We start from the raw sequence: 25,391 nt of genomic DNA on the forward strand, positions 1-25,391 counted from the left end.
ATACAGAGGTAGAAGGATGCTTGGGTCTCCCTTGGGACTGCACCCTGCTTCCACTTAGAATGTGTGGATATTAGGTTCCAAGGAAAGGCCCCTCTGCCCCTTCAGGAGTGCCCAGCACTCTGTGGGTGTTACCCAGCCCTGGGCAGTTAGTTGGTCCTGGCTTGTATAAGAGCTGGCTCAACACAGCCAGAGGGAGCACAGCAGTAATCAGCTTTTATCCACCATCTCTCTCTGCTCCAGGTCCTGGCCCCAAGTTCCCTCAGTGATGGACAATTACCTGGAAATGTAAGATAAAATAAACCCTTTCCTCCTCAAATTGCTTTTGGTCAGAATATTTTATTTATCACAGTGATAGGAGACAGATTAGACCAAAGCCCTCTCAGTAAATCACTGGAAACCAAGACCCCACGCATAACATACACACTTTTAAGAAGAAAACCGATTACAGTAAAATATGTCAAAATTTAACATTTTTGCCAAGGTGATACATCAACATACATCAAGATCTAGCAGAGGTGTTACATAATAAAAACTGTTATTTGAAACAACTGCAACAACCAAATGTCCTGGAGAAAACAGTATTGATAATTGGGTTGTTGATGCACATTCTCCTGCCTTTGTGGTTTACTGCCTACATTCATAAAGAAAAAAAAATGCTAAATGTCAAAGGGTAATAAAAATTGGGCACTAAAATGTACATTGTTAGTCGGGCTGGGTAGCACACGCCTTTAATCCCAGCACTTGGGAGGCAGAAGTAGGCAGATCGCTGTGAGTTCAAGGCTAGCCTGGTCTACAAAGGGAGTCCAGGACAGCCAGGGCTACACAGAAAAACCCTGTCTTGAAAAACCAAAAAATAAAATAAAACAATGTACATTGTTTTGTTCTCGGTCAGATTTCTGAATGCCTCTGAAACAAGTTTTTCTATCCTAAAATAGGGATGCCTCAAAAGCTAATGCCTCCCTGGAAGCCATGCTATTCCCGGAAGGCACAAGCCTTCTCAGCCACCCTTAAGGACCTCTAGCTAGCTCTATCTAGCCAGTTCTAACTAGGCCAAGAAATTTGGGGGGGGGGGGGGTAAGAAAAGGCGACAATAGCCGAACTCCAGGGCCCCGCCGAAGGACTCAGCGTTCCCAACCTAGGGGTTCTTCCCAGCAAACCTGAGTTTCAATTTATTTCTCATCTGCAAAGAGAAACCAACTTTCTAGGATTGAATGAAATAGACGAATAGACGGCTGTGTTTTTAACTAGTGCAGCACTATCGAAGTGTGTGCTAGTGCAACTTTTTTTTTTTTTTTTACGCTAGGGTCCCTGGGAGCCAGCAAATATGCAGCATCAATCCATCCCCCAAAACTGGGCACGGTTAGGTGCGTCTTGAACTCCTGGAGAATGGATGAGCCGAGTACTTTACAGGTCAGCCAAGAGCTCTCACAACTGCCAGCTACAGAAGCCGCGATCCGCACTTCGGTGACAGGTAGGAAGACAAGTGGCTAGCCTTCCCGGGTTCCGGGGCGCTTCCGGGCAGGTGGCGGGACGGTGGGAGGGCTGCGGCGGGAGCGCCGCTGCGGGGCGGAGCCAGCAGGGAAGGTGCCCAAGGCTGGCGGGGCCTCGGGAGGGGCGGGGCGGGGCGGGGCCGGCGCCCTCGTCACTTGATAAAACGCCCGAGAGTCTCCAGAGAACAACGGGCTCATTGAGAGACTGCTAGCTCCAGGCGCTGGGGAGCAGCCGGACCAAGAGCGTGAGCCGGCCGGGGGTGGGGCTGCACGTAGGGGCGACCCAGGCGAAGTGGCCGCAGAGGCGCGCCAAGCAGTCCGATCCCGAGCCCGCGCGCACGGCGGCCGCCGCAGCTCCTCGCGTCCCTCCCGCCGCGCGCGCCCATGGCGGTCGCGGGCCGGCTGTGCCTGCTCTACCTGTCCGCTGGGCTTCTGGCCCGGCTGGGCTCAGCCTTCAACCTGGACACCCGCGAGGGGAACGTGATCCGGAAATCGGGGGATCCCGGGAGCCTCTTCGGCTTCTCGCTCGCCATGCACTGGCAGCTGCAGCCAGAGGACAAGCGGCTGTGAGTTCCCCGACTCTTCCCATTCCCACCCGGGCGCCGCGCCTCAGCAGGGGGAGCGAGGGCGCGCCCTGCTGCCTCCCGTCCCGCGTGCCCAGAGCCCATCCGTGGGCTAGCCCTGCCCGGCCCTGCCCTGCCTGGCCCTGCCCGGCCCTGCCCGTTCGCACTTCCCCAGCCCAAGACTTGCAAGACCCGGACGCCGCGCCCTGCGCCCGGCGCCTCCGAGGAGCGAAGAGAGCCGATGGGGCAGACCCCAGGCCGGGTCCTGGGAAAGTCGACTCCCCCACTCTGCGAAGTGCTTTCCGCGGTTCCCCTCTTTGGGCTTATTTGCAGAGACCCCGGCAGGTGGCATGCTTTGCTGAGCCTCACGTGTGCGCCTGGGACAGTAGTGGGACGTAGGGTTGCGGGAAGTCTTCCGAGGAGATCCAGGCCTTTTTCAAACTCTCCGACCGTGCTGTCCCCTCCCTGGCTTGCGCGCCCCGCGGAAGTTGGGAAGCCACTTCTCGTTGTCCTGTGTGGCTTTCCCTGCAGAGTGGGCTCTCCTGCAGGAGCTACTTTCACATGCTTTTCTAAAAGCACCTGTTCCTCAGGACTAGATCAGCTGTGAAAACAGGCTTCTCCGAGTGCTGTGCTAGCTCTCCCTCCCAGCTCCCTGATCGCTCCGCGCAACACCCAAGAATCCTTGGACCCCCAGTACTAGGTCGACCCCACCGAGGAGTTAGAGCAAAGTGCCCCTACTGAGCAGGGGCTTAGGAAAGAAGGTTTGGAAGTGACAGTCAGCCCCACAAGTGAGTTGAGTCCAGCAGAGAGTGACCTCCTCTCCCTTTTAAACAGTGTTGGCGCCCACATGACCGAGTTCTTTTGATTGGGGAAGATTTTCTGGAGCTTAGTCGCCTCAATGGCAGTGGGGCTGCATTCTTGATCCATGCCTCTGAAGCTCATTCTGACAACAAAAGGTCCTCCTCCCCATCCGGGCCTTGAGTTGAACCCAGGTCCTGCCAGGACCAACAGACCAGAGAGCACAGAGTGCAGCCAAAGGGGAAAGAGAGGCCGGTATGATTTTTAAACTGGAGGTGGGGGGTACGGGGACAGCCCCCCACGACTTCAAATATTTAACAACTTTGGATTTTTGTGCATATTGTGGACTTTAGAATCTTAAGGTCAGACTTTATTTATTTTTTTTTCTGATAACACCTTCTAGGTGAAGCAGAGAAAATAGACAGTGGGAGGGGCGGTCCCAGGCAGGGAGAGGCACTGAGTCTACAGGCCTGAGTAGCCTGTTTTCTCTCGAAAATAATTGTTGATGAGCTGTAAATAGGAAATGAAAGTTGGTTTTTTGTCAACATAATGGATGACATTTCATGTCTCAAAACACTGCGACAGACACATACTTACCCACGTGGAGGACTTGAACTTGTTAATACAGACGTGATGGGTGGGCCAACAAGAGGGAAAGCATTCTTTCCTCCTTGGCATTCTCTCTGTATCAGAGACCACAGAGACTGACGTCCTGGATGGACATGTCCAAGCAGCCATTGTAATGGGGAATCACTGGGGCAAGAAATGTCCTTGGGATAGAGATTTCAAATTGTGCCTTTAGCCAGGAACCTGTGTTGTCATTAAGGCGAGCAGCCTTGGGCCTGCTAAAACTTGTCACTACCGCCGGGCTTCTTTGCTAGTACAGCAGCTACAGGTTCTCCTGAGACTAAGAGGCCTGATGTCTTTTTAGAAACTCCACAGAGGAGTGTTTCTCAACCTGTGGGTTGTGACACCTGAGTCTACGATCCTTTTCACAGGGGTTGCGTATCAGATCTCCTGCATATCAGATATTTACCTTACAATTCATAACAGTAGCAAAGTTAGTTATGAAGTAGCAATGAAATAATTTCATGGTGGATGTTACCATTGGCGTGAGGAACTGTATTAAAGGGTCGCAGCCTTAGGAAAGTTGAGAACCACTGCCAAAGAGGCTGATTGAGGGGAGGAGCTGGTCAGACCTCAGATGAGTAGAGATCCACTGTAAGGGATACTGTGTCACACATCCTGGAGTCCAAAGGCAGAAAGTGTATCCCAGGAGGCCATGGGTTCATCAGCTTGTCATAAAGTATCCCAGGTTCAAGAGTAGCATTGATCCCCTAAGGAGAGTCAGCCCACACAGCCCATATACCCATTGCTTCCTTTTACAGAGAAGGATGTAAGTGACAGAGCCAGGGAGACCTATGGGACTCTGAGCCCAGTTTCCAAACTTGGTGGGCCCGTCTAAGGGACCTGGGTGGGGAGGGGGAGGGGCTAGAAAGCTGAACTTGGGTTTCTTGGCCATTTAAGCTGCCTTTGGGGCTGTGTGGTTTCCTCATCTGTACAGTGGAGATGTTTCTACTTAGTTGGGTTGTTGTGAAGATTAAAGAGAACACACACTGCTCAGCGTGTGCCCAGCGTGGACACCTGCTGGCTAAATGGAAAATGCTGATGGTGATGCATGTAAAAGTAGAAACCAGGGCCCTGCTATGTTAGGTGCCGGGTACTATACAGGTGTTGTAAGCATCTTGTGATTCTAAGACACAGCGTCTGTTTCTGAGAGCCCAGAACACATTGGGTGTTGCTGAAGCTCTGGGGACTGTTACATTGGCTTAGGTAATTTAAACTTCATCCAGGTTTCCAGGAGAGAAATTATGCGAGACGCCCAGAGATTATTAGGCAGACAGCTTAGTGACCGAGGTTGGTTGTGAACACCTTAATCTTCCGTCTCCTTGGTAGGGGGCTTGAGTCACCACTAGAGGAGAAAGGTACGTGGTGATGACTGGGCACATCCATCCTGTGACTCACTCAGCCCTTCTGGGAAGGTGTGGATGTGCAGATAGATAGATGGTCTCAAGGCAGAACCTGGGAGGAGGCGCGTTCACTCCCAGTCTTCATTTTCTCCTTTTGGCTGCTCACTCTCCAGAAGCTTCCCAGGCTTACTGCTGCTTCTGTTCCTCTCTGGTGTTGCTCATTGGGTTTACTAGATGTGAGGTCATCTGGTCCATTTGCCCCTTTAGAGATGGAGCGACGAAGCTGAGGGTCGTGAAATGTCTAACCGAAAGTCTTATGACTACTTAAGCATACTCTTCAAAATCTGGATTTGAAGGTGGCATTTCTGGCTCCCGTTGATGCTCTTGGTAAGAGGATACGTCAGACGTGTCCTTCAGATATGGAGAAACTGGCAAGCAGCTGAGTTCTGGAAATGTATTCTCGTGTGTCGATTCATCAAACTGCCTCCCATATAGGTCAGGGCTATCTATTTAAACATCAGGACATAGGCTCTATCTCTTTACCCTTATTCCAGTTGGCCATGGATAAAGCTCCCTCCGACAGTCAAATGATGTGCCTGTCTCTACCTAGGGGTCAGGGGATGTGCACTCAAGCATTTGCTTCCTTGCATTAAAGTGCCACATGGCCATCTCCTAAGAACTGCTGTGTCACTTTGAGTCCCAAGAGTGGGGAGAGGAGCCACACTGGGCAAGGAGTCTTAGAGGAAACATTAGGAACAATACTTTACTGTTTGAGTTTTTTACAGTTGGGAAGTCCTGAAATCCTTTGGTATATGGACCTAAGGATCTGGATTTAGCATATTTCTGTGACAAGTATGGATAAATGAATTCTGCATCTTAATTAGGAACAGTGGGGCTAAACAACAACAACAAAATACTATTATTTGCTTTCCAGGTGTGCATAGAACACTGAAAAACAAAACAAAAAAAGCCTTCCTGTCCCAAGAACTATCCTACCCTGGAGCAATTTCCTCATCCCTTGAATGAGGGCAGCACATGTCTGGCAGTTCTGAGGTTTAAGCTTTATTCATCTTCAGGAGATGATGTAATCTCCAACTGGGTTACAGGTTCTGTGAAGGCGGGGACCTTTGGCCTGTTTTTTCCAGAGAGCACTTAGCTATGCTTTTCAGTACAAAGGGGTCAAATCATACACTCACTTTAACTTGTGAGATCAACTCTTCCAGCTAAAGGTAGAGAGAGAGAGAGAGAGAGAGAGAGAGAGAGAGAGAGAGAGAGAGAGAGAGAGAGAGAGAGAGAGAGCGCAGCCTGCTTTGCTGTTCTTGCTCAGGACTCGGGGTCTGCAGTCCCCAGGGAAAGGGAAGCTATAGGCATGATGCAAAGGGACATGTAAGTTCCTGGTTCCCCACCATAGTGACCAAATCCCAGCTAAGGGATTTTTGTGAGTGATTTTTTTTTTTTAAATTACATTTGTCTTTTGCCCTGAAGGCAGACTTAAGAACTTAACCTCCAAAAGCTGCCCTGAGCTGTCAAGGATGGGTTACAACCAGGCAATGGTTGTCCAGCAAGAGATACACAACCAGAATCAAGCTCCTGAAAACAGCTGGGGACCAAGTGGCAATGCCTGTGGGGCACTAGGTAATTGATAGTGAGGAGAGAGTAAAGCAGCCTTGGTTATGTTTAACTCCCTAGGAGCACAGTTACTTCCTCTTAGTTCTTTTAGGGGCCCAGTGGCAGTCTTGGGGTTTGGTTGGCACTGCCTTCAGGGTCTGTGATGAGTGGGGAGGACTGGGTCCTGTGTGAATTGGGTACGTGGTCAGCCCCAGAATCAAATAACTAAATCTGGAAGGAATTTAGAGGCTCTTAAATGTCGGTGCTCAGGCTAACTCCTGGGGGGCTCTTCTATATCAAGTAGTGTCCTGGGATTATCCCAGGTCATTGGCATAAATTTCTGTATGTGTGACCCCAGATTCTGCTCTCCCAGAGCTACAGGTTTGCATGAGAGACGCTTCCTTTGGCATTGAATGTAGTTTGTGAGGTAGTGATTAGGAAAGAACAAAACCTCGGGCTAGCTACAATCATATCCTGTTCTGGCCTTGTGTGGGATTTTGAACCTGTATCAGTTTCTCTCCTGTAACAACAAGGATAACTTCGGCACCTTAGGTTGGTTCTGGCTGTGTTTGTTAAATAACCCTGGAAACCCGGGTTGTGAGGGTGAGCTGCTCTTAATGCCGCATCTTCTGGGGGTGAGCACGCACCCTTCTCCCGGCTCTGTTTGGCGTGGCTTGTGTGGTCAGCTCCCTTTGCTTCCAGTCAGCAGTTACCTTGTTCATCTCCAAAGAGCTGTCTTGTGGCTGTGAAGTCATGTCCCTGTGAGGCCTCAGTATTCCTAGAAGATGAGTGAGCAGATGCGTGGGAAGGAGTGCAGGGCTCCAGTGCAGCCAGAACACCCTTGGAGGCTGGATTGGCCAGTCACAGGGGTGGGCTCCTTAGTAAGGACCGTCAGACAGCTGCCTGTGAGAGCCCCCTCCCCATTTGGGGTGGAGGTCCTGAGCCATTGACACTATACCTTGCCTGAGCTGATTTATGTTTCAAAATCCTTCATTCATCATTAATGTTTGGTAGGAAGGAGCTTGCGTAAAAATCGCATCTAATTGTTGTCAACCCAAGGTTGAAGGATGGGGTGGGAAAGGGAGGAAGCAGCAAGCATTTTCTGAGGTTTGTTAGCTTGGCATTTGGTGCTTGCAGGCGGTGATTTCATAGAAGTGACGTGAGAGGCTAATTGTGAACGAGTTACCAAGTGGGGCAGGTCGATGGGCCCTGGTGTCCGACTCAGTCCCTGCCCCCCTGATTGCAGCATGGGACAGCCAGCATTTCATCTGCTGCTGTCCGTCTCTTCTGTTTATACACATAAAGGCAAGATGGACAAATCTCCATGGTGATCCTGTGCTGATGTGTTCACAGGACAGTGGTTCTCACGGGAGCAGACCCTCTCTCCCCACCTCACCTTCATGCCATGTTCTAGGGTTGAGTCTCTGGTCATGTCATTACATCCCTAACTGACCAAAGCTGTTTCTAAACCTTCACATGGCAAAAAGACTGATAAGAAAACTTTTCTTCTTCTTCTTCTTCTTCTTCTTCTTCTTCTTCTTCTTCTTCTTCTTCTTCTTCTCTTCCTCCTCCTCCTCTTCCTCCTTCTTTTCTTCTTCTCTTCTTCTTTTTCTTTCTCCTCCTTCTTTTTCTTTTTCTTTTTTTAAAGAAAGAAAACTGTTCTGAGTTGAGGGGTTAGGCCTGTGCAGAGGGCCAGAGCAAGTGATGGGGACCAGGAGGGCTGTTTGTGTGGCTACATTTTCATGCCCTACAATCTAAAACCTAAAACTAAAAACTAAAAAACCCACACCAGAGACAGTATAAGAAAAAACATTTTAGAGAAATATGACTTCTAAGCCTAAGAATGACAGGGAAAAACAAGCCTAGAAGTAATTTAAAGAGAGCACATGGGTTAGTGACCTGGAGAGCAAAGGATGCACAAAGCATTGTCTGTTTGCCAAATCTGCTTGCTCTGCTGCTGATACCCAGGTCGCTATGGTTTCTTCTTGTTGACAAGACCATTCATTGGTCCTTGGATTGTCTTAACTATCTGTGTGCCTGAGTGTCAGACAGACATGATAAGCACTCAGACCCAGAGGGTAGCATGTCACTTAAGACTCCTGAGCCAAGGACCTGCTTTGCCCTTCTCCTCGGGACACGCTGTCGTAGATTAAGATCAGTCTTTGTGGTTCTTCTAACTCATTGTGATATAAAATGAAGCAGAGGCCCTCAGCCACATGATGATAGGCAGGCGTGTGGAACTTGGGGGTGGGCCTGAGGTTGCCAGCCTGTGCTCATCCATTCCCTGAAGCGAAGCCTTTCTGCTGCTTGGGTATCTGTCAGATGTTAGGCCTAACCTACTGCTTCTAGGGAATCCCATGCTTATTTCGGTAGAATGAAGGAGTTGAAGCAATTTTCCAAAACTACCAAGAGCCTGAAGATAAAGAGAAGAGAAGAGAGAGAGAGAGATTTGGGGGCCTTTGGCCATTTACCATCCAAACTGTACCTGTCAGGCCGATGACAAAAAGCCATGAGCTTGGGACGAGCCCTTCTAGAGCCCTTCTAGAGCAGACGCCTTCCCAGAAATAGATAGTCCAAAGGTGAGCAGAGTGCCTCTTAGATATCTGAGAGGCATCCTGAAACCAAGGACATGGTAAGGTCACCTCAGATTCCTGTGCGATGAGGCTGTTTAGGAAGAAAAGCCCTTTCAAATGCCTGTACTGACTGTAGAAAGGGCCTAGGCTGCTTCTGGGAAAGAACTGCAGGATTGGAGAGGTACCCTACTCCCCAGAGGATGCTCCCAGGAGGAAAGCAGGAAAGACATTGGTTCATCTCCCTTACGCCCGCCTCTCCTCTCCCCTCCTTCTTATCTTCTTCCCCCTCCACCCTTACTCCTCACCCCCACCCCCAGGGTAGCAGAAGACTTACTGAGGAAAATTCTCAGTGCCCCAGGATAAGAAAATGAGCTCTGTAAGGTCGTGTGTGTGTGTGTGTGTGTGCACGCGCACGCACATATATATTGATTCTCATTTGTTTTCTGGTCCAGTCTAAAAGACATAGGGCTTTTTAGTCATCATTTGAATGTGAGAACGGACCACACCTGTCAGAGAGATCATGGCTAACCTATGCTGGTTTTCCTATAGCTGTGGTCCGTTGAACAGATAGACACGTCAAGCTTAATGTGTTTCAGGCACTGTCTAGTGATGGGGATGCTACGGCAAATAAAATAGACAAAAGTCCCCGTGTATGTATCTTCTGATGGAGAAGATGAACAATAGGTGGCATGAATAGGTGGCAGTAAATGACAAAGTGGAGAAAGGAGGTTAGCAGTGGGGAATGGTTGGCAGTAGGTCAGCCAGGCATAACTTCACCGCGAAGCTGATGCTCGGGAAGAGCTGGAGGTGGGGAGGCGAACAAAGGGAAGGCACATGTCTGGCGTGTTCAGGAAAGACCGGAGGAACCCACTAGTCTGCTTATCTTGTGGCTTTAGGAGTCAGTTTCCTCTTGTAAAGTAGGCAGCCATTTAGCCTTCTGACTATGGGTTTTTCAATGATTATCTCTGGTTGCTAACTTGAGTGTGGTCTAGATGAAAGCAAGAGGAAGGGTGTCGTCACCCGTAATCCCAGCTCTCAGGAGGCTGAGGCAGGAGCATCCGTGTGGTTGAAGGGAAGCCTGGACCAGAGAGACCCTGATTCAAAAATCACAAAAACAAAACAAAGATCAAAGTAAATAATACTAATTAGGAGGGGGTCTGTAATAATCCATAAAAGACGACAGGCTAGTCACAGTGAAGACAGAGACAGTTGGAGCCGAGTGGTTGGCACATGCCTGTAATCCTAGCACTCGGCAGTCTGAGGCAGGAGGATTGCAAGTTTGCAGCTGGCTTGGGATGCACAGCAAAGAAAACAAACAAACAAATCCACGTGGTTGGATTCTGGCTATAATGACGCTATGTGAGTAAAAGACAGAGATTGGGGAGAAGGTATCCCAGGTTTCGGGGCAGCTGGGAGAGTGAGGCTGTGTAAAGGTGTGGGGAGGGTGGTGAGAGGGATGGACTTTGAGGGTCCCAACAGGAGTTGGGCTTAGACATGATGGCTTGGAGATTTCTAGACAAGCTCATACAGTTACTGGGAGGCAGCTGAATGAATCTGAAGGTCAGGGGGAACATCTGGGTGGCCGCTGCCTAGAGCAGGCCTGAGGGACAGGAGAGCTCCCTGAGACAACAGTACTAGACTTTGCTGTACAGGGGAGCAAAGCCCAGCGGCCTCAGAGATGTGATGTCAGAGGGTTTTTGGGTTTTGCTTTCAGAAAATCACAGTGAGCAGGTTTGGCGACGATTCAGAAGGAAAGGCACATTGACCCATGGAGGGCAGGCTCTACATTGACCCATGGAGGGCAGGCTCCACATGTGATGCCTGCCAGTAGGGGAACCGCTCAATGGTTGGGGAGTTGGCCTTGTCATTGGAACACCAGAGGCGCATCTTGGTAAGAAAGGAAAGGAGAGTGAAAGGCACAGGGGCAGGAAGGCAGAGGGCTTGGAATTGCTCAGCAGATTTTTCATGAGCCTGGTTGCTCCGTACTTACGTGCAAGTCTGCCTGGTGCATTTTGGGTGGTCTCTGTCAACTCAGGTTAGGCATTTATCTGGGAAAAAGAAATCTCAGTTGAGGAATCGTCTCCATCAGACTGGCCTACAGGCAAAGGCTGTGGGACATTTGATTAATGGTTTGGTTAATGGTTTATGAGGGAGGCAGTGCTACCTGTGGCCCGGTGGTCCCGATCTGTATAAGAAAGCAAGTCGAGCAAGTCCATGAGCCTTGTTCCCTATGGCTTCTGCTTTTTAGTTCCTGCTTCCAGGTTTCTGCCTAGTATTGTGCACTGCAACCATAAATTGAAACACGCCCTCCGCATCACAGTCCCACCCCAAGTTGCTTTTGGCCGGCCACCGTTATCACAGCAATAGAAGGCAAATTAGGACAATGATAAGAGTAAGACCACATCGTAGAGGCTGACAGGCAGGGACTCAGCCCTGTTGACGTCTGTTGACTTGTCCTCATCAATCAATTGTAGCTGGAGTCACCCTGCCTCGAGGAGTGTGACTATTGGAATTCTTCACACGCTACCTGTCCTGTCCGATAAACAATAGCCCCCCCATGGTTGTGCTTCCCTTAAAGTACAGGTGTAGCCCCTCTTGAGGGGGATTCTTTGGGGGATCAAGTTAAAGGTTATGTTGGCCCATGTAGGGCTATGTAGCTAGAGTTCAGAGGAGTTCACAGGAAAGTGGAAACCATCGCATTGTTTGCATGAGGGGGGACTATGGGACTTGAAAGATGGAGGAAATAGGAACACATTAAAAATGTTTGCAGGTCTTTGTTTCCTTAGGTTGTGTGTGAGCTATACAGAGCCACAGCTTTTATTGTGCGGGATTTCTCCACGACTCATTCAGGAGTAGCGAGAACGTCTGTGATTGGAGGTAGCTGCAGAGGAGTCTGCCACTGTCTGGCCTGTACACTGCGTGCCTCCTTCAGGCTGAGGTGGTACCAGTGTACAGTGGTGGGCACATACTATGCACTGTGGAAGTGAGTAACCCTGTGTTGTGTGGCCAGGTCAGGCCTTGCTTCCTGAGTTTCATGGCCCAGTTGTTTTTTTGGGTTTTTTTTTTTTTTTTTTTTTTTGAGACCGCGTTTCTCTGTGTAACACCCTTGGCTGTCCTGGATTCGCTTTGTAGACCACGCTGGCCTTGAACTCAGAGATCTACCTGCCTCTGCCTCCAGAGTGCTGGGATTAAAGGCGTGCGCCACCACACCCAGCTCATGGCCCAGTTGTATGTAACCACTGTAGCCAACACTCGTTGCTGCCTAGCATACTGATAATCTCCCTGCCCTGGTGTGGGGAGCTGCATCTCTATGGTTGTTTTAAAATGACCTTGCTGAGTTGTCAGATAAGTGGAAAATGAGGACAACCAGCACTTTTCAAGTTAGAGTTTCCCTGGGTAGCCCTGGCTGTCCTAGAACTTCCTCTATAGACCAGGCTGACCTTGAACTCAGAGATCTGCATGCCTCTGCCTCCTGAATGCTAGGATTAAAGGCATGCACTGCTACACCCAGCCTTTTACTGTCATTCTCAGTCTCTTCATTGAAATAAATGGCATGGGCCTTTAGTAATTAGAAAAGAAATAATCTCTTCAAATTACATGAATATGAATAATCAGGATGTTGGTGTCCGATCTTGTGGGTATGACACAAAATATGGAACATCTTCCTAAGGTAGCATGGTGGTTTGTTGGTTTTTTAAAGCCTATGTAGGATGGACTATGTGAATTTTTTTAGATTCATTTATTTATTATTATGTATACAGTGCTCTGGCTGCACATATACCTGCAGGCCAGAAGAGGGCATCAGATCACATTATAGATGGTTGTGAGCCACCATGTGGTTGCTGGGAATTGAACTCAGGTCCTCTGGAGGAGCAGACAGTGCCCTTAACTTCTGAACCATCTTTCCAGCCCAAATATGGGAATTTTAAAAATGTAAACACATGAATATTTTCATGACATTTCCAGATTTTGACAGTCGCCCTTTTGCTGTCATCATCATCATTAGGTCATTGAATGTTTTCATAAAATGAGCTGAGAAGCATTGACCAGTCAAACCTTTCTCTAAAGATGGAAGACAAAGACCTGCTACCCAAAAGCCAGTGAGTAGCAGGAGGGGGGCAGTAACGATCCTTGACATCAGGTGCCAAGGCCTCCTCCACCTGACCCTCTGCCATGGGCACCTGCTGCCCTCCGATGGAAGAGCCAGTCTTTAGAGTGAATCACGCCTTTAGAGTAACATCTTCGTTCTTAAAATTTCCCCGCATAGTGGTCTAGAACAGAGAGCGCAGACACGCAGGCAACCCTCCCGCTTCTCTGCTGATCGGCAGAATTCCGAGTGGCCACTGCACTTTGCTGACTCGCAGGATTCCTCTAGTTCAGGCTGGCATAGCCTGTGTTTGCACAGAAGAGAAACTGCCCGCCTGTCTTGCCTTTGTATATGAACAGTACTCCAAAAATGTGTCCCGGAGGGATATGGTCACCCTTAGTTTTGTGAGCCTTGAAAGAGCAAGGCCTGTGGTTGATTTTTGGTTTAAATCTAATTGTAAATGCTCAACTAGGTATTTTTAGGGCTCTTTGAGTTGATTTGATTCCTCATATATATCCGTGACTCCTAGAAAATAGGAATGGGATGGCCAGATCTTTAGAATGATCCTTATACCCTAGTTAAAATGATGACAAAACGTTTCTTGCCTTGAGTATTTCTAAGTGCACAGATGGATAGTCACACTGCTGTATACTTTGTGTGGGTGGATGCGTGCGTTATGTATGTGCAGATATGTGTGTCTGTACATGTATGTGTAGAGAACAGAACTTGTCATGTGTGCCTTCTGTCTCTGGTCACCTTATGATTTGGGTCAAGGCCTTACAGAACCTGGAAGTCACCACATAATCCAGACCAGCAAACCACCAGGGCCTGTGTGTCTACACGCCCCACTACTGTGGGTGTTAGTGGAATGGGCGGCACGTGGCTTCTATGTCCCCAGGTCCCCAAGGCTGTGCGGCAAGCCCTTTACCCACTGAGCCAGCTCCCAGCTCCCCCCACCCCCTGTACTCCTTGTTCTGTGATGTTTAGAAATGATAAACGGCCCTAAGGTGTTGGCAAGCGGAGCTGTAGTTCAGTACCGGGGGTTGAATTACCTGTTATCTGCTACTGTATGTAATGTATTGAAAGTACAATCATACTTAATACAGTGGAAGTTGGAATTCAGTCTTGTACTTTACAGTGTGTCTTGCCAAGTTGATAAAGGTGCTGGATGAAGCCACCAGTTGTGTACCTGGCCCCGCCTGTGGAGGACCCCTGGCATCCTTTGAGAAATGAGATTTTTGTTCTTAACAAGTTTAACAGATGTTAAGGAGAAAATTGAATTGACAAAAAGCCTGGCCACCTTAGCTGGTTACTCACATCTTGCTACTACGCCTTCCTACCTCTTGGCAGCTTTAAAGTGAAACTGAGAGTACCTTTAGCTGCACACTGAATGCTTAAGCTGGGGTGCAGTGTGACAGTGATGCATTTGGGGGTCAAAGGTCGAGAGAAAGTACCTGTTTGCTCAGGGATTGCCAATTGTACTAGCAGCTGTCCTTCCATAAAGCTGTCCTTAGGTCCTCTGGCAAGGGCTTCTCTTACAGCCCCACCCTGCTTCCCCTAGGCGGTGTTCATTTATTACCTGGGAGGAGTCTCTCTCTCTCTCTTTCTTTCTTTCTTTCTTTTTTTTTTTTTTTTGTCCACTGGTCCTCAAGGGCTCATTTCTCAGAAGCTGTTTGAGATCTGTCAGGAAAAACATCGAGGCTTCCAAAATGTGGGGCCTCTGAAGATGGGCTGGGCTCAGAACCTTAACGTGGAGCGAGCATGACACTTGCCGCTCTCCAGGAATGAAAATGTAGCTTAAGACTCATTGAAGCTCAAGGCGCAAGACCCAGGTGTCCCCTTGCACACTGAGCAGGTGGGCATGTTTAGCGCTGCTCCCAGCAAATGCTTGGGAAATTTGGTCACTATTAGAATTACTTACCTGCTGCACAAGCTGTGAGTGAAGCTGGGGCCTGCTCTTAAACAGTGCCACTACCCTTGTTTTATAGATGTAGAAATGTTAAGGTTTCTTTCTTTCTTTCTTTCTTTTTTTTTTGGGTTTTTTTTTGAGACAGAGTTTCTCAGAGAATTTTGCTTCGTAGACCAGGCTGGCCTGGAACTCACAGAGATCCACCTGCCTCTGCCTCCCGAGTGCTGAGATTAAAGGCATGTCCCACCAGGTTAAGGTTTCTTGAAACTGTCAGTCTAGCTCCCGACAGACAGAACTGTTCCCCCACAGTCCCCTTCGAGTTCAGTGTTGCTCCTGTTGTACCTCCCACCCAGGCCTCTGCCCCAACCTCCTTCCTGAGCAGGGCCACCTTCACCCTCTGTACCCTGTTTTTTATAAAATGTCGCCGCACATTTAAGCAGATCCCTCCCCTTGAGAGCTGCGGCGGTGTCAGCCAGTTCTTACTTAGGAGGCAGGCATGGGTGTGCCTCATGATGAGAAGTGCGTTCATCCCAGGGGTGTCCTGTTGGTCCCACACCTTCTGCTACTTTCCTGATCAGGGAGCCCTCCCCTCCCTGAATTCCTTTAGATCAGATGAAAGGTGAAGCCTCTGACTCAGGGCCTGACTCACCCTGTGCTCGGTAAGGTAAACTCAGCTCCTCCTATGAGAAGTGATGACACAGGCAGCTCGGGTAGTATCCATGGTTTCCAGAGACAGCTTTAGGATCCCACAGGGAAGTACTCGCCAAGCTTTAGCTCTAAGAACTGGGGCCTCGCTGAACTGTCTGAGTCTCCATAAGGGGGAGATGAGGGATGAGGAGTTTGTGTTGAATGCCTGCCTACAGGTGAGGTGCTCCCCAGAGTGCTGTTGGGGGCCTGAGACTTTCCTGAGTTCCTCTCTTCCGTGCTGGACTGCACTGTGCCTCACTTGACTGCGGCACACCATTGGGACGCCTGCCTCTTAAAGCACCGGCATTTGTTTTCTCAGTGTCTTCCAAACTGTGCTTTATATGTGTGCTTCGTTGTTAGGGCCAGGTTGTCAGCACAGTGCCTGTGCAGAGGAGGTGTGTGTTTACGTGCTCTGAGTGGTTTGTCATGCCTCTAGGATGGGCCATAAAAATTAATCTTTGACTTTTTTTTTTTTTTTTTGCCAGTAGCCAATGGTACAGAGATAGCATGTGTAATCTTGTCTTATGCAATTACAAAGTTTACCTGCTGTTTTCTTTGCAAGATTTCCAGTGACTCCTTACGTCTACTGGCTGACAGCATATTTTAAATTACATTTGTAATTTATTGTAGTTGTATGGTACAAAGAGTTTGTAAAGTCAAAGTCACACTTTCGTGCTAGGTGTATAGTCACCCTGCTGGTCCTAGAGGCAGCCATTGTTGTACAAGTATTGAAAAAAAAATGGTTTGGATGTCCTTGGTCCCCAAGGGTAATTTGTATTGAAATGTGGTCCTCTGCAGGGCGATTAGGCATTATCTCACTTGACCATTAAGCACTAATAGGTTTAGGCCGCTTCGTACAGTCCGTGCTGATACCACACTAACAATACACATATGTTCCAGGAGCTCCCTTACTATTTCTGATTATGGCCTTGCTCTACCTGGCAGTTACGGTACAGATGACAAGGTGCAGGCTTTCTGGAAATGGTAACTATTACAGGCATGTACCACATTACCTCAGTAATAACAGGCCCACAGCCGACTAACCCAGGATATGTGAGTCAGTAGTACCAGGTGTGAAAATAGGGGAGTACTGCCATTCTAGTAAATATTGCTCCAGACAGCTTGCGTGATCCTCTGCACTGCTGTGTCCACTCTTTGCATTGAAAACCCTGACTCCCCCCACCCAGCAACTAAAAGGGAAATACTCACTGCGGTAGGTAGCTTCTGGGCTAGTTGACTGGTTCCCAGACCAGTCTGGTCCCTAAATATTGTAAATATCCAAGTGCAGTAGAGTCATTGAGTAACGTAATTGTTTAGATACATTATTTGGTTCTTGTCACGATTATGTGGAGTTTAAGTTTGCTCACTTTTCTCGTCACAGTATTCTACTTCTAAGTCTAGGCTTACGAGAAACAAAAAGGCCCAGCCAAGGGTGTAGCATGGTGGTAGAGCATTTACCTACTGTGTATGAGGCCTGATACCCATTATGAAAAAAAAAAATCCTGAAAACCCCCTTTGAATTTTGCATTTTTGCTTGATGCCTTCCTGGCCTACTGTAGGTTGGGTGTCTGGTCTTGGGTATTGGGACTCACTATCTAACAATTCCTCCATTGGGTCCTTAGCCTTGTTATCCAAGATGGCGGCATGTTTATTCTGGGCGGGGATTGAAAGAAAGGAAGAGTAAAGCTATACAGGTGCATGTCTACCATACCTCCTCTTAAGGAAGCTTCTCAGAAGCCACCATAGACTCCTCATTCAGCAGGACCCAGTGTGTCGTGTCCATCAGGAAAGGGGGGCTTGGAGAAGTTGTCCTCTGGGTAGTCTTATGTCCAGCTAAAAGCCTTTAACCATGGAAAAAGAGGGAACCTGTACTTGGCCCAGGCCAGCAGCCCCTGGCACAGCTGCTAACTTGATTGCTTTGGTTATCGCAGTTAGAAAACAAGCTATGTGAGCCTATTAATTTCCTTTTTAAAACACTGAAAACTTTGGATTTCCTAAGCTTCTAAAAGGTAGTCAAGTGGGTATGGCACTTAGCTGGGTGTGAGGGTATTAGATATACTTTATCTCTTCCTGGTTTTATTAAAAACATTTTACTGAAAAAAAAAATGATGAAATGTAGTTATTTTTTTTCCTTTGCAAATGAAATATGAGCTATTTGCTAACATCTGCTAAGAAACTTGGTTAACATTGATTCTATTGCTCCTATGTATTGGCATATAAATAGTTTCCTGGTTATAAATTATTAAAAATGATGAGTAATTGTAAAGTAAATATTCCCTTAATAGAAATTTGCTAGGCAGCCATCATGTGTCAAGAGTGAAGGTCACAGGTCCAGCTTATGTAGTTTTCCAGTCTGGTTCCTTGAAAGGAAAGTCCAGAGACTGGACTCAAGTGAAGGACAAATGTGATTGTGAACTGAAAAGTCAGACATCCAGGACATGAGTAAACTCCACGTTTGACAAGCTCCTGCAGCCACTCCGGGATCTGAAGTCCCAGGGTTGCTTAGAGACAGTCCTTACAACTCGGAACTTAACTATTTTTCCTTTTCAGACTCTAGAAGACAGTGTTTTTATTGTAGCCTTTGATGGTGTCTTGTCATTCTGAGGTGCTTTGTCAGCTGAGAACGCTTTTCAGTACATCAATTTATTTTTTAAATGAACTGGTTTTAGGTTTATACAGGATGCTGATACTCCTTTCCCTAGGGATGACAAAAGTCCTTACTGACGGGAGACAAGCAGCAAGGGCCAGTGCTCCAAGGGCACACCAAAAACAGATGCCAGGGTAGGTAGGACCTGACCACTTGCACTGGCACTCCCTTAACTGTGAGTCAGTGCTTGGGATCTGACTCTCAGCCCCACTGTAGAAGTTTCTGAGCCGCAGAAGTCATGCATTCGTGCATTGTAGTTAACAGAAACAGGTCCGGCCTTGGATGACCCTTTATTCCTTAACCCCATTGCTGTTAGTCAGAGGAACGCCTGTAGGAACCTGCACAGGTCAGGTAGGAAGCAGAGCCCTCAGGCTTAGCTGGCAGATGCGGTCCGTGGTCACCGGCACCTGGGGCTAGTTCCAGCGTGCTTTCTCAGAGACAGGGGAAAGGCTCTTGAGAATTTTTGAGAAGGCCACAACCAAACTACTGGTCTTGTGATCAAGTCAAAGACAACAAATAATTTCTTGGTGCCCCTGGTGAGTATAAAGCACTTAGTAGGCCTTAATTATAATCGCCTCTTATAAATAAAATATTCTTTTGAATGGTTAATTGAAGCGTTTTGAGTGATGCTATCTAGCCAAGCAGGAAGTAGACTAGGGATTTAGTGGTTCGGCGCAAGATCTGGGAGCTAGGGAGTGCTGGGCCCAACTCTGTGTTGTCACCTATCCAGTCACGTGACTGGGCCAGTTCTCGTGCTCTTTAAACTCGGGTGCACATTAGTGAAGGGGGCAGTACTGAGAGCGTCCACTGGGTTCAGGGCAGAGCAAGAGCATGGACCAGGAGAGCCTGTGTCCTTAGTGCAGTAATAGCTTAATGCCCTGCTTTGGAGGTGGGCATGCTGTTCTTGGGGGAGGTTTCTGGTGTTTGGAGTGGAGGTTGTGGCTTTAGCTCTGTTACCAGCTTCTCTGTGACCATGAAAACATGCTAGAGGTAGACAGATTTTACTCTACCACAAAGTTTTAGCTCATACTTGTCCAACTGGATCAGCCAGTTAGTGTAGTTAAAGAGGACTTTTTTTTTTTTAATTGTTACTTTTGGCCGTAGGGGTTATTAAACGCTGGGCCCAGGTTCCTGCCCTCAATTGGTGATAAGTGAGATGAGTTGTGGTGGGAGAGACTCTGGCCCAGCGAGGTTTGCTTTGACAAGGTGGGGTGTGGGAGGCAGATTCCCAGGTAAAGCTAGGAGCTGCGGCCCTGGGGATGGTGAAATAAGCAGCTTTCTCTGGGTGTGTATCAGGGGGCGCTCGTATCAGGAAGCAGGAAGCAAGCAAAGGTTCACTGCTAGGCTGTGCCAAGGGATTGAAGAGAACTGGGTGGCTGGGCTGGGTGGCAAGGTGTGCCTCCATCACGGCGTGGTGGCTCCCTGTTACAGCAGGAAGCATGTGGCTCAGCGGGAAGGGCCTTGGGCTGGAAGGCCTACCCATGTCAGGAATGTCTGAGTCTTGGGTTCTTTTTCTGGAAGATGGAGGCGGCTACCCTGCAGCCGCGTGGACATGGGGATGCATGTGGTAGTCCGGTGTCCCACACATGTGGGTAGTTGGCGCATCATTTGGGCTTTCCGCCAGCCATGCCCAGAGAAATATGGAGGTGTGTCAACAGCCATACCTAGATGCCAGGGAAGTGCTCAGGGCCACTCTAGGTGCTGCATGCAGGGGACAGGAGTTCCTCCGTCATGGAACTGATAGCATTCCAGTAGAGGAAAGATGGATGGCGTCATCTCAGGACCTGGTAAGGTGGGGATGATTTACTCAGCAGGAAGATGTAGGGGGGTGTGTGGGTGGCCAAAGCCACGAAGGAGGGATCCTCTCTGAAAGAGGGGTTGTTTGAATTGTTTTGGGGTACCCAAAGCGGGACAGAAGGACACAGTGCAACTCTCAAATCTAAGGCAACAGTGTTCTCAGCTGAAGGAAGCGGTCGCAGAGATTACAGAGCAAATGAGGACAGTGGGTTGCGCAGGACGAGAAAGGTCTGCAAGGAAGCTCACTGCAGGCCCTTGGGGCTGGGCCTTCTGGAAGCCTTCTTAAGCCACTGTGGAGAGCTGTTGGAGGACGGCGGGACAGAGCGGTGATATAGGACGGAGGCGTAGGAAGGACAGGGCTTCTCTGCGGATGTTGAGCTGAGGTGGGACAAAGGTGGAAGCAAACTGACCAGGTCAAAGTACACTCCTGTAGCCCAGGTATGACCCGATGCTAGCTCGGGCCTTTGTCATCACAGAGCAACGACTGAGAAGGGGCCAGATGCTGAGTAAAATGCAGAAGGTGCTGGTGTGAGGGGAAGTGAGTCAAGGCTGGCCCCTGGCTTTTGTCCTGAGGCCTGGGTAGATGAGTTTACCACCCCCAGGAAAAGCTCATGGAGAACTGGAGAAGTCGAGATCTGTTTTGGACATATCGGGGGATGCCAAGTCGGGGTGATAAGTTCCTGGGTGTCTGAGTTTGGGTGTCTTGAGAGGTGAGCTCTGGGCTGTAAATAAATGGATAGGGCCTGAGGGAAAGAGACTGTGCAATGGAAGAGAGCTGCCAGTGCCACCCAGAGTGAGGGTCAATGGAACAGCGGCTGCCAGTGCCATCCAGGATGAGGGCCAATCTGGCAAGTATTTAACATATACATCAACTTTGATGTCCTTCCTCCACCACCCAGTCTAGGTCTTAATTGAACTGGATTATGAGGTCAAATTGAACTCACAGAGAAGTGAAGGACAGACCCATAGGTCTCTTCTCTCTCCAGCGTGGATTAAGCCTTTTCTCGTGGGGCACGCTGGGAATAATCAAAGTGGACATGCTATTCTCAGGACGGCTGGGGGGACTTTGCACTAGAGAAGGGGACAGAGAATAGGAAGGGTGCTGTCGCATGTTTCTCTGTCACCATTTGAAATGCCAGCAGTGAAGCCATGCCCTGACACTTCTTGTTCTCAATGCCATCGTCAGCCGGGTTCACCAGTGGCCCACTGTTTCATGCTTTGTCTGGGGTGGGGGAGGGGGGCTTGTCACTACTCTGAGCTGCCTAATATGCTAATGTTTTTCTCTTATTTTTAAATACATTTGATTTTGCACATAAACCACACTAACGGGCCTCTCTTTAAGTAAAAGGCAGCATTTTAGACACAGAAAGTTTAAATTGGCATAGTTAAAGCCAAACATACGGAGAAGGCACTGCTACTTCCATGAAGCATGCATAGCCTGTCAGGCCAGCTTCGCCCGGTTCTAAGGCAGTGAAGAGCCTGCCCCACCCCCCACCCCACCCCCAGCATCTGAGCACAGGCACATAGCCAGTTATAGAATCTAGAACATTAAAGCCAATCTTTACTAGGTTTTCAGGTGGGATTCACCACCCTTGGGAGAAGAAGGACGTTCTTCTAAAGGCTCCTCAGAGTGTTACGTCTGGGTCATTGAAACTGGACTCTGTTTTAATTGTGTAACCTACTTGATTTTTAGTTTGCTATTGATTAAGTGTCCTTTGTGTACCAGACAATCCGCTGTGTGTGTGTGTATGGGGGGGACGGGACACAGGAGAACAGCACGTATGGCTTCTGGCCCCGTGAAGGTGGCCTTCTGGTGAGGGAGGAAGACAGTGGCCAGGTGTCTCTCTCTGGTCATTACAATGAAGGCAAGGTATATGAGAGCTAAGGGGCAGGCCCAGCAGGTTTTGGCATAGACTGGAGGGTGCGGGACAGAGAGGGGCTTTGCGGGTAGAAAGCTGTTGGCTGCCGGAGTGTGAGGCAAGCCGGCTGTGGTTGTGGGGTGCAGCCCTTTAGAAGGACTCAAACCGCCCCCACCCCAACTTTTTTTTTTTTAAATCAAGATCATTATCAAAGTTCAAGTTCTTAGTATCTGAGTGGAACTGAACGTGAATCTGAGAAAGCGGCCACTTTAGATTTCCTGCTAAGGCAGGTAGACTGGTCCCTGCTGCGTCTGTGTCCCGACTCGCCAAGACTGTGAATGTTTTGGTCTGTAAAATGCTTTCGGATTAGCTGCCTTCCCATTACGAAAATGAGCCAGACAGGTTCAGGGCAGACAGGTTCAGGGATTGCAGGGAAGAACCTTCATACTGGAGAAGAAGGGGCAAAAGGGATTTGAGACTGTCCTGCTGGCCCTGCCAATGAAGGACCAGCTAAGGCCAGGAGGGTGGCAGCTGAGAAAGTCTAAAGGACGAGATAGTGTGTTTCTGGCCACTTAGCTCCTGGCATCTTGTTACACACCTAGCCCCAACTCAAGGGTCTCCTTGAATATCCATGGTAGCTTGGCTCATGCCGAGGGCAGCGATGGGGGTTAGGTCAGGCCTGTGTGCTATGTCTCACCGTGGTCACCCATGCCATAGTTGAGAGCAGCAATGGCTTTTCCCTGGACAAAAACTCAAGTTTTGCCAATATGTATGCATTTAGTTCCCTCTAAGTTGTTTTGAAGTGATTTCCTTTTTTTTTTTTTAAGATTTCTTTATTATTATGTATACAGTGCTCTGCCTGCATGTATACCTGCAGGCCAGAAGAGGGCATCAGATCACTTAGATACTTAGATGGTTGTGAGCCACCATGTGGTTGCTGGGAATTGAACTCAGGACCTCTGGAAGAGCAGCCAGTGCTCTTAACCGCTGAGCCATCTCTCCAGCCCCTTGAAATGATTTCTTAGGACTGATAAAATAGGACAAACTAAATGGAATAATGTTTTGCTGAGCATAGCTCTGTACTGTTGGATACATCTTTCTGTGAAAGCTGAGTTCTCAGGTGTAATTTCAGACCTCCAAATAGTGACCAAAATGGGAGAAATAATGATTTTATAGCCCTTTTTAAAAATAAGAAGTGTGGAATCTAGATTTTTTTAAAACTATGTGAATATGTACATTTGTATAAATGAGTGTATGTATATGTGTTTACAAATATATGTGTGTATAGATATTTTTATTTATGTAGGAAAGGGATTATTTTGGAGAGAGAAAAGGGACCTAGGAATAGGGATAGGAAAGTATGAGGGGAAATACTACAAGGAAAAATGACATATGTGTGAGAATGTTAGCATGAAACCAGTTATTAAAGTTAAAAATAATTTAAAAGTAAAAGTTTAATTTAAAATATGTATAGTGGCTGGGAAGCCTAATGTGAGCTGCAAGTCCAACAGCAGGCACTGAGGGGCATGGCTTGGCGTGGGCAAACTTTAATGCCTCCTGTACTTCTTCCGGGGTAAGAAGGACAAATGGTGGGGGCAGGGAGCAAATTAATTTTAGAGAGGTGAGTAAAGACAACGTTTCTCCTTAGTCTTATTAGGCTATTGTATATACTTACAGTGGTCAGGGGTTGGTGAAGAAGTGGGCTCACTCTTGTTAGCCACTGGCCCTTCTGTTGAGCCCCAGTGTGGGGAAGCAGGGTTACTTGTAGGACCTGGGGAGCTTTGGTGACTGGTCAGACTACCCTTGGGCAGTCCAGCCATGAGGAAGCCTGGCCACAGGGCTTCTGGGCAAAGCTAGCTCTCAGGCCTGTGTGCTATGTCTTACTGTGGTCAAATGCCATCACACAGTGTGACTTGGGTGTGATACTCGCTAGGGAATAGATGTTGTACAGGGCACATTCCAGCCAGCTTTGTGTCCGAGGCTGGGCTGACTATCACTAGTCTTTAACCTGGGAATTTTTTGAGTGGGAAAAAAAAAAGTGTGTGTTGGGGGGGGGGGGGAAGGTGGGTACTGGCCTGCTTTAGTGAAACCTGGACATACAGCCAGCCATGGTAAGGCCTAGGAATGGAACTATTGCATGGAACAGTTTGGTGACCCAGTGTGGCCTTTGTGGAAGGGCCTAGTGCTGTCCCCCACTCCTCCTAACATACCTGTCCGCACATGGAGTCTCATAGAAAGGTCTTAGAAAGTTGCTTTCCTTTCGGCCTTGAATAGAATGCAGAATTTATATATATTATTATATGCATATATTATTTCTCTGCTCCAGGTCCTACAAAGTTGTTCTCATAGAAAAATTGGCTAGACTGACCTCAGACTCACAATTCAAGCTCCTCCTGCCTCAGCTCTAAGTGCTGGGATTACTTGTCTGTGACACAACTGTCACCAGGATTACTTGACTTCGAATCATGAGGTTCCATTTGTAATGAATGCATTAGCCCCCAAACACCTCAGTCAGTTTTAAATGTGTATATTGTAGAGGCTAGCTTTGGTTTTTAAAACATTTTAAATCAAAATGAATAACTAACAATGGACTCGGAGGAGGAAAAGGAGGAGAGGAGAAGGAGGAGGAAGGGGGAGGAGGGGAAGAGGAAGAGGAGGAGAAGCAGAAGGGGAGGGGAAGGAGGAGGAGAGGAGAAGGAGGAGGAGTAAGAAAGGAGGAGGAGGAGGAGGCTCATGTTTAGATGTAGCTCACAAATTCCCCATGATTTATTTGCCACCATGATTGTAAGCCTTGGACATAAACTATTCTAGGAAATTGGGCTAGTCAGCACTCCCTGAAGTGTTGTCAAAGCCCACGACTCTGAGTAGAATTAATTCATAAGATATAAATAAAGCTATCCATAAATGAACAGCATAATATGTTTTTAAATGCTTATATAAGTTACTGGTCAATCAGATGGTCTCAATTCACTATTTCATCTACGTTCATAGGAACTTTGTATCATTGATGACCAAGGCATCTTTCTTGGTGTTTTTCTCCACTACTTGCATTCATTTAGGTGTGTGATGTGCACTCAGTGTGAGAAAGACACTGACCTTCAACATCAAGGAAAAAGTCTGGATAATACACAAAATGAGTGCATTGCTGGGTGGTGGTGGTGGTGGTGGCAGCAGCGGTGGCGGCGCACACCTTTAATCCCAGCACCCAGGAAGCAGAGTCGTCTGGATCACTGAGTTCGAGAACAGCCTCATCTGCAGAGTGAGTTCTGCACAGCCTGGGCTATACAAAATGAGTGCATTATCACCCATGGCCCTGGATAGCAAGCTGGTTGTCCGGGCCTGTGCCAGGCTCTTCAAACCCCAGGTTTCCCCTAACAGGGAAGAACCTGGTAACGTTGGGGTT

At 48.3% G+C, this 25,391-nt stretch overlaps 1 protein-coding gene across 2 annotated transcripts in view; it reads left to right on the forward strand.

The window, feature by feature from the left end:
- The first annotated feature begins 1,656 nt into the window (after positions 1-1,656).
- The window catches only part of ITGA6 (integrin subunit alpha 6), a 71,777-nt gene continuing 48,042 nt past the window's right edge, over positions 1,657-25,391 (forward strand). For both annotated transcript variants that reach the window (XM_084799439.1, XM_084799440.1), the window contains exon 1: positions 1,657-2,056. In XM_084799439.1, the coding sequence (XP_084655565.1) occupies positions 1,875-2,056 (182 nt within the window). In that variant the 5' untranslated portion in view covers positions 1,657-1,874. The remainder of the gene's footprint in view (positions 2,057-25,391) is intronic.

Source organism: Acomys minous (genome assembly GCF_964271855.1).
Source record: "Acomys minous genome assembly, chromosome: 10".
NCBI lineage: Eukaryota > Metazoa > Chordata > Mammalia > Rodentia > Muridae > Acomys > Acomys minous.